Genomic DNA, 8,854 nt, shown 5'->3' with positions numbered 1-8,854 from the left:
GTGGGCAAGGCTGCTCCAGGCCGGCTCCTTGGGGCCCAGTCTCCAGCCAGGCCCTCGCCGCAGGCCCCCGCTGACGTTCTCGTAGGTGCACTTGGGCTGGGCGGCGCACTCGGAGGGGCCCTCGTTGTTGTTGTTGTGGTGGTGGGAGGGGTCATGCAGGCTGGGGCACAGGCCCTGGCACTTCGTTATGTGCCGCCGAGCAGGGGTTGGGCCCAACACGAACTTCACCTGGCCTGGCTGCAAGAACACCTGCGGGTCCCGCTGGCCCAGGGCCCGGGCCTGTGGAGGGAAGGGAGTGCGCCCCTCGGGCAGGGGCTGCAGGCAGTGCTGGCTCCTGCTGCGGTCCTCCTCGCCCTCACCGGCCGGTGTGTTGACATAGGTGTGGGACTGCAAGGGGAAGGCGTTCAGGGGAGGCAGGAGGATCCGGGGGCAGGAGGGAAGAGCAGAAGGGACAGGGTGAGAGAAGAGAAGCCCTGGGCAAGGACTAGGGCCTCCTCTTCCTTGTCTCCTCACCCAGGGGAGCTGCCTCCCTTTCTGAGGACAGAAGGACCCTCTCAGTTTTCGTCCCCTTCCCATGACCCTTTCTGGGAGGAGGTGGCCTCCTACCCTTGCCCCGACCTAGACCGGTGAGGCAAGGGCGGGCTGGCTGGCTGTGTGCTCACCTGCTCGTCGGGGGCAATGAGGGCGTGAGTGGACTCCTCCCCAAGCGAGGTGTGTCGCAGGCTGTTTGTGGAGGGCCGCCGGGCAGCTGAGAATCGAGGGCCCTCCCCCGGGCAGCCAGGGAAGCCATTGGAGAAGCTGGAGACAGTGTAGCCTAGAGCTGGGCACAGGGCAGAAACCCAGGTGAGGGGTACCGAGCCACCTGACGGTCACGCAACCGAGTGTGCGTGTGCGACGGGCCCTCTCCGGGGAGGCACTCTCTGGGCCTGTGGTGGCCAGCCCCAGTGAACCCCCGTCATTCCTCTTTGCTCTTCTAGCTCTCCCTGTCCCTCGGAGGACAGCCCACCCCTCACCTGAAGGTACACCTGCCACCACTGGGCCACTCCTTCACCTCATTGTATCATGCTAGCTCGACTGCGAGCTCCAGGGAGGCTCCCCAAAACCAGGGACTATGTTTCCATTTCTTCCATCCCCCCACAGGCCAGCCCAGAGTGGGCAGGACACTGAGCCAGTGTCCGGTCGAACTCAGTGACTGAACAGCAAGAACCATGGACCCTCTGGAGACAGCAGCTGCAGCCCGAGATGCCACACCAGCAGCCAAGAAAAGTGGATGGGCCCAACCCAGTAGGTGGAAGGAAGGAGGCGAAAGCTCCGGACTGTTGCCATGGAAACCCGATGTTTTCTGCCTGCTCCCTGACATTAGTCACTACAAGTCCCAGGACTCTATGCCTCGGCCTGTGTTACCCGACTGGTCCAGGCCAGGACCGCTCCGTCCCCCAGAGGGACTCTGATGAGGGAGTTCTAGAAGGCGGAATCATCCAGCCGTGCCCCCACTGCCTGGCAGACTAGTGCTTCCTGGCCCGTGCCTGTGTGTGCGTGCACGGGGTGTCCTCACCGCTGGGTGGCTGGGGGGCCCGAGGGAGGTCAAGCTCAGCGGGGTGGCTATTGCGCGTGATGATGACCGGCTCTTCCATCACGTTGATGCTGTTGCACTGCATCAGATCCTGAAGGAGGTTGAAGATTTCTTCAGCCCGGGAGCACTTGAATGCAAATATCCCTAGAGAAGGAGAGGAAGAGGTGAGGCTCCTCTGACCTCAGGCCCAACCGAGACCAGAGCTCGACAGATGTACGAAGTGTGGGAATGCTCCTGAACGGTGTCCCAGGCCTGCAGGGGACAGGAGAGCCTCCCGCATGCTGAGCACCTTCCCAGGTACACTCAAGAGTCCCAGGGTCACTGGAGGGGCTGGGCCCACACCTGGCCTATCTGTTGGCATTGCCCTGAGACCTAAACTCCAGCTGTATCCCTCTGAGGTCAAGGTGGATGTTCAGGGTGAGAAAGAGAGAGAAGCCAGAGCGGAAAGGACAGATTAGAGGAGAGAAGCCTCTGGGTCCTCCTCTGCCTACCTCCCCTGCTCCCCCAGGGTCCAGCCTTCAGCTCTAAGCCCAGTGGTGCTCTGAGAGCAGGGTCTGGCCTGCTCACTCCTTGTTCCCTGGATATTGAGCTCAGGGCCTGGTCAGAGAGTGAATGCCACCTGTGCACAGGTCCCTGAGTGCAGAGAGCTTAGTCTTTAGTGCAGAAGGCAGAAAAAGATGGGCAGGCCGGGGCAGGCAAACATGACGCGGCAATCAAGACCCCTGCAGCCAGCCTGACGGCCTTCAAACGCCAACACTGTAGCCCACAGTCCGGGGAACCACAGAGCTCAGAAGAGCACCGTAACTCGGGATCCGAAGATGAGGTGATGGGCCAGCCCGAGAGTCTCACTCCCCTGTCCCTGGGAGACCTAGGACGTGGGGCCTGTGGATGGACACACAGCCGCAACAACGATAAACACATTAGGCTGGAGTCGGAGCAAGTGCAGTTTGTGGGAATGGGATGGAGGAGATACAGCAGAAGAAAAAGGACTGCCTGGCCAGATACACTGAGGGTTAGAGAAGACCAGGCAAGTCCGCAGTTAGAGAGCTCTGTCAGGGCAGCCCCTCTGGCTTCCTTTAACCACCTGGTGACAGGCCAGCCCCTCTGGAATCCCAAGTGTAGATCGAACATCGCCAGGAGCGAGGAAGCCTCTTCCTACTCTCTTGCTCACCCAGTGCCACCTGCTTTGCCTTCCAAGCTCTAAGGGCAGCACTCGCGGCCTCACGGACCACGCACGGTTCAGCTGGCAGCCTTATGAGAGACGATCCCTCATTCCACCTCTGCACAGTCCTAGCCCCGAACCGCATTTAACACACTCCCATACAGGGTTCCTTCGGCAGATCTTATGTCTGGATCCTTAAAGATAAGCTCACCACGTTATTCCTTTGGATAGCCAAGGCTGGCTCTAGCTTTGCCCTCAGAGCACAACCCACCCCTCTGGCTGCAGGGAGAGAGAGGAGCTGCAATACCACGTTCCACATGCCACAGGTGACGGGAGATGAAGATGGAGCTCTTGAGGGCTCACCTGTGCATGAGGGATCTCCTGCTCCCGGGCTCCTCAGCCCCGCAGCAGCCAGTCACCTGCCTGACTTTCCTTCATTACTCACGGAAGCCAGGGTGCATGACTTGAGGCCTCATAAAGGAGACTGTTCCTACTTGGGGACAAAAACGTCCCTTGAAACTGGAGTAATGGGGGAGGAGGAGTCACTGCTTTTGCCAGGCAGGCTCTGGCCTGGGAGCACGGGCTCCTTCCCACAGGCTGTGCAATGACTGTCGCCACGCTGGACCCAGGCCGGAACTGCAGTGACTGACGAGAAAGAGCATCGGCCTGGGAGTCCACTTAGTTCTGTGACTACGCACCGTGTGCCCCTAGCCAAGACGTCTTCCCTCTCTGGACAAATCTGTGCAGTCTGAGGGTCAGGTTGGGTGTAAATACCCACCTTCAAATCCTAGGACAGACCCTCCCTCAGTTCCCCAAGCTGCACCTTTCAGCCCAGGGTCTGCCTCAGGTGCACAAGCTCCTATCCCGGGTGGGGGCCAGGGCTGGTACTCACCTTGGCCTGTCTGACATCGGCGGCCACTCTCAAAGGAGAAGAGGTTGGAGTCATAGCCGTAGCGCCGCAGGCAGAGGTAGGGCCAGCGGACGGCCTCCCGCCGGTGCAGGTGCAGCACCAGCTCGCTCTGAGTCAGTTCCATCACCCCAGAGCCCAGCTCCACCCCCTCGTCATCCACATTCGTCACCTGAGGAGGGGACAGGAGGCCCATGGGTGAGTCCAACGAGGGCTTCTGTGGGTCCCTGGGAGGCAGTCTGATGCAGGGCTGGAGCTGGGGGACTGAGGTCCCTCACTGAATGCCACATGATTGCTGGGGTACACTCAGTGCCACGGACCAGGGCGGCTCTCTGGGCAAACTCCTCCTTTCTGAGCCTTAGTTTTATTATTTGGATAGTGAGAGAAGAGGGCAGTAGCTGACCTCCAAGGACTGATGGTTAGATGGCCAAAGTTAAACCACCCTGGACAGCCCACAGCTTAGTATCCAAGGACCGGACCTCAGTGAGGTAGGGTTCCACTGCAAATTCAAAATCTTAATGAGACCAACCAAGGGCATGATGGTTAAGGTGCCAGATTCCCTCAGGGCTGACCAGGTTTCAAGCCCTGGATCCAATGGCTTGAAAATCATGCCAGGTGCATGTGTGTGCATGCCCAAAATCCCAAGAAGAAAATGGAGAAGGGACCGCAGGGTGGCCATCACCCTGGAGGGTGATTTCTCACTTTCCTCTCTATGTCTCTCTCCTGTGAGTGCATGCACCTTATAGCAAAAGCCTTAAAAAAAAAAAAAAAAAAGGTCTGAAGACCCTGAGGAAAGTCAACCAAGGCAGAAGAAATATACACTGACTCCATGCCCCGCCCACGAAAAAGTAAGACCTGCTGGGGACTGGCTCTTCTGGTAAGAAGCACAGGCCTCAACAGGCCCCAGTGTGAAGAGAAGGCTCCCCCTACAGGGAGGTAGGAGATCCTGACCGGGGACCGGGGGTACACGAGTCGGGTAGGCCTGGCCTTAGCTTTCCAAAGCAAACAGTTCTTACCATGAGCTAAGTAAGCACTACTTTAAATGCCATATATTAACTCACAAATACTGACTTTTGTTGTTTTCTCCAAAAAAGGTATATTTAAAGTAACAAAAATACGTGGACAGAAGTGAATGCTCTAAAAGGACCATCTTTGCTGCTATTCTTGGCAGCAGGAAGAGCCGAAAACACAGCAGTGACGGGGTGTCCTTTCCTCAGGCCACCTCAGAGGCCATGAGCTGGAGGGCACAACACGGCCTCCTGCCATTTCAGTGCCTCCAGAAGGCACGTCGGGCGTGCAGGGGGAGAGGGGCCCCGGGTACCTTGAACTTGGTGGGGTGGTTGTCTGGGATGCTGTCTCTGTTCAGGCAGCTGCAGCAGCTCCCCATGGTGTCAGAGCGGCCAGCCTGCCCTAGGATCAGACAGAAGGCAGAGGCAGGTCACTGACGTCAGCCCCACAGGCTGCCCTGGGGACCCGGGTGAAACCGTCTCTCAGCGGGATCGCCTACCCTGTTCGGCAGACGGTGACACAGACCCTCTCTCAAGGAATTCACTCTCAGTCCAGGGCCAGACACACATGAGGCCAGGGTGAGTTCATTCGGTGCTGACGAGGGGACAGAGCTGCTCAGAGAGCATTTGATCTGGACCTTGAGAAGTGTGTTTGACCCAGGCGGTGCGAGAGAAGGGAGTCCACGCGGGCGAAAGGGCATGGACCCGCGTAGGGGCCCAGAGCGATCTGTATCAGAAGGAACTGGGTGCCTGCCTGAGCTCCTCATTCGGATGCCACAGGGGAACTACTACTGGGCGTCCCAGACACTTTGGCCCATAACTTTCTTTTCTTCCCTTCTTTTTTATTTTTTTTATCCCATCTAGATTCTCCCTTATCCTCCCTCACCATCATCCCAATGTCGACCTCAAATCATCTTTCTGATGCTCTCTTCAAATGAGTTGTCACGTTATTATCACAAAGAGACATTCAAAAGTTTGAACATTTAAAACAGCAAGAGATGTCTAAGTTTAATGAAGTACTTCTCCATTTACAAAAATGCAGGATTTGCTCCCATTTGTTTGAAGGGGAGCCCAAGGGCCTTACTCTTTACTTTTCGCTCCAGGATTCTGGATTATGTGTCACAGCACTCAGACCTGTGCCTCAGATGGCGAGGACACCACTCACACTTAAGTGACCTATGGGAGCAGGAACTGCAGACGGATCCCGACCAGAGTTTTAAGGAGCTGCAACTTGATGCAAGACCTAAGTCTGCAGGATTAGCTGTTCTAGAACTCCCACTGAATGGGTACAGTCTCAAATGATGCAGTGACCTACACCCTCCCAACTTGGAAAACTCCAGAAAATGGACTCCTACGCCCAGCTCTTACCTCACCCAGGCCATCGGGGAGCTGACCATGGGAGGGGCATGGGGAAGGACTCCCGCTCTATTCTCCCTGTCCTTGGTGGAGTGTCATGGCAAACAGTCTGCAGAGAAGTCACCTGGATCCCTCTGGGACACACCTGGGCTCACCTAGCAGAGGAGACAGAGACCACAGATTAGTGGAAATCTATCCTCATCCTCCACTCTTAATGACATGACCTGCTGCCAGTCCATCCCTGCTGGAAATCTGTGCCAGGTCCTAATGGGACAGAAACATCAACGAAGAAAGTGACTGAGGGCAAAGGGACCACCAGCTCCAAGCCCTGAGAGAGAAAGTCTCTTCTAACATCAATGAGCTTGAGGTCTGAGACAGCCCATCATCTTTTTTCTTAAAGAATTATTTAACTTTATTGGGAACCAGCAGTTAGCATAATGGCTATGTCACTGGACTCCCACGTAGTTGACCGCGGTTCGCATCCCGGACCCGGTGGCTTAAAACTCACGCTGGGCACGTGTGCGTGCGTGCCCAAGATCCCGAGAGGAGAATGGAGGAGAAGGGATTGCGGCGTGACCATTCCCCCGGGGGTGATTTCTCGCTTTCCGTCTCTATGTCTCTCTCTGTCTTTCTGGTGAGCGCACGTGCCCTATAGCGAAAACCTCTCCAAAAAAAAAAAAAAAAGAATTATTTAACTTTATTCATTTATTTTAATTTGACCAGGGGTTAGGGGGAGAGTGAGAGAGAGAAAGTGAGAAAGCAAGCCATCAGGTCTGGGACTCGAACCACTGTCAGCCACGTGGGAATCCAGAGCCCTTAACCACCACACCACCTGCTGGCCCTGCCCAAGACCGTTTAAGCCACTTTTAGATCCCCCTCTGAATCCCCCTACAACCAACACCAAAAATGCCACCTAACCTTTGCAGAGAACTTCAGCTCTACAAAGAGCTTATTTAAAAAGGCCACTATGCTATACTGGCAAGAGCACTGGCTTAAGACTCAGAAAGTCAATGTTCTAGTCAGCCTGGTTGCCACCAAGGATCTGTAAGACTGGGTCAATCCTCCCCCAACTCCTACCTCAAGGCCTTAGTTTTTAGGAGAAACATCTGTAAACTGTGGAGCATCTACCTTGATTTCTAGAGGTAGCTAGGTAAGATAAATATCACTAAAATGGATATTTTCCTCTTCCCAGACAGACTCCTTTTTTTTTTCTTTTTTTAGAAAGAGAAAGATTTTGCTATAGGGTGTGTGTGCTTGCCAGAGAGACAGAAAGCAAGAATTCCCGCCCCCCAGGGGCAGATGGCCACACCACAGTCCCCTTCTCCTATTGGGATTTTGGGCATGCATGCATGCACACAGGCCCAGCCTAAGTTTCAAGCCTCCAGGTCCAGGACTTGAACTGTGGTCGATATGTGGGAGTCCAGCAACCTAATCATTAAGCCATCTGCTGGTCCCCTAGACAGGCTCCTTTAATCTCACATTTAGAAGTTTTTTGGTTTTTTTTAGAGAGGGTTTTGTTATAGAGCACAAACACTTGCCAGAGAAACAGAGAGAGAGATGGGGGGGGGATGGTGGCGTTACAATCCCTTCTCCATTCTTCTCTTGGGATTTTGGGCACGCAGGCACATGTACCTGGCATGAGTTTCAATCCACTGGATCCAGGACTCAAATTGCAGTCAACCACGTGGGAGTCCAGTATCTTAACCACTACGCCACCTCCTGGCCCCACATTTGGAACCTTAATAGACTTTCTGTTCCAAAAGTTCCAAAAGGCCTAATTTTTTTTGGGGGGGGGAGGTTTTCGCTATACTGCACTTGCGCTCTCCAGAAAGACAGAGAGAGACAGAGAGATAGAAAGCAAGAAATCACCGCCCAGGGGGGATGGCCACCCTGCAATCCCTTCTCCTCCATTCTCCTCTCAGTATCTTGGGCACATAGGCACATGCGCCAGTGTGAGTTTAAGACACCGGGTCTGGGACTTGAACCAAAGTCAACTACATGGGAGTTCAGCGACATAGCCATTACGCCAACTGCTGTTCTCATGAAAGGCCTACTTTTAACAATAATGTCATTAAGTCAAAATGTCAGCGTATCTAAGCCCTAGATAGATAAGCCAACAAGCCCAGGACTCTGAAGACCCTTGAAATCCCACCCTCCCACTCTGGAAAAAAGTAATTTCCAGAATCCCTTACGCTGTGCATCCTTGGACACTTCCAGATAAAAAGACCCCCAATCTTTTCCTCTGGTAGGAGGAAGCAGGCTGGGGGAGGTGTGCACAGACTGAAGACAGGTGGCTGGGACAACACTGGGGCTTGAGCCACCAACAGAGTCAGCAGTAAAACCAAGAATGGTCAGGTGCAAATGGTCACTTCTTCCTGCCCCCTTCCTGAGACAGCAGCACATATCGTCAGATGGCCCACTGGGGGAGGATTACACAGGGCGGGATGCGGGGCTTGGGGGACGTGGGCACGGATTCTGGACTTGGGCATGGCGCAAGGAGAATGGGGGGCATGAAGGGTCAGAGGAATTTCAGGGCGGTGGAAGCCTTTGGGAGCATCCAGGAGAGACTGGGGGGTCTGTGGCTTATCGGAGGACTGGAGTGTGAGTGAGGGGGCTCTGAGGGCTCTAGGAGATGCCAAGGTGTGCCCAGGAGAGAGGGAGATGAGGGTGGGGATTGGAGACGAGAGGCAGATTTAGGGTGCAGGGCTGTCATAGGGAATGTCTAGACACCCGTAAGGAATGCGGAGGTCGGGGCCGCGCGTAGTCCCTGGATCCCCGCCCCCAGCCCCTGGGCTCCACCGCCCGTCTGCCCGGGCTTCCTAGGGAGGGAGCGGAGACTGCGGCGCGGC

The 8,854-nt window shown here is 55.4% G+C and overlaps 1 protein-coding gene across 1 annotated transcript in view; it reads right to left on the bottom strand.

The window, feature by feature from the left end:
- FRS3 (fibroblast growth factor receptor substrate 3) overlaps positions 1-6,382 on the bottom strand; it is an 8,436-nt gene extending 2,054 nt beyond the window's left edge. The window contains exons 1-6 of the mRNA XM_014587853.2: positions 5,150-6,382; positions 4,964-5,052; positions 3,628-3,814; positions 1,556-1,717; positions 663-820; positions 86-387 (exon numbers count right to left, since the gene is read on the bottom strand). Of these exons, the coding sequence (XP_014443339.1) occupies positions 86-387; positions 663-820; positions 1,556-1,717; positions 3,628-3,814; positions 4,964-5,052; positions 5,150-5,219 (968 nt within the window). The 5' untranslated portion in view covers positions 5,220-6,382. The remainder of the gene's footprint in view (positions 1-85; positions 388-662; positions 821-1,555; positions 1,718-3,627; positions 3,815-4,963; positions 5,053-5,149) is intronic.
- Between the last annotated feature and the right edge of the window lie 2,472 nt (positions 6,383-8,854).

This window comes from Tupaia chinensis, unplaced genomic scaffold (assembly GCF_000334495.1).
Source record: "Tupaia chinensis unplaced genomic scaffold, TupChi_1.0 Scaffold000238_1, whole genome shotgun sequence".
In the NCBI taxonomy this organism is placed as follows: Eukaryota; Metazoa; Chordata; class Mammalia; order Scandentia; family Tupaiidae; genus Tupaia; species Tupaia belangeri.
Note: the sequence above shows the minus strand (reverse complement) of the source record. Positions and strands in the feature narration are given on the sequence as shown.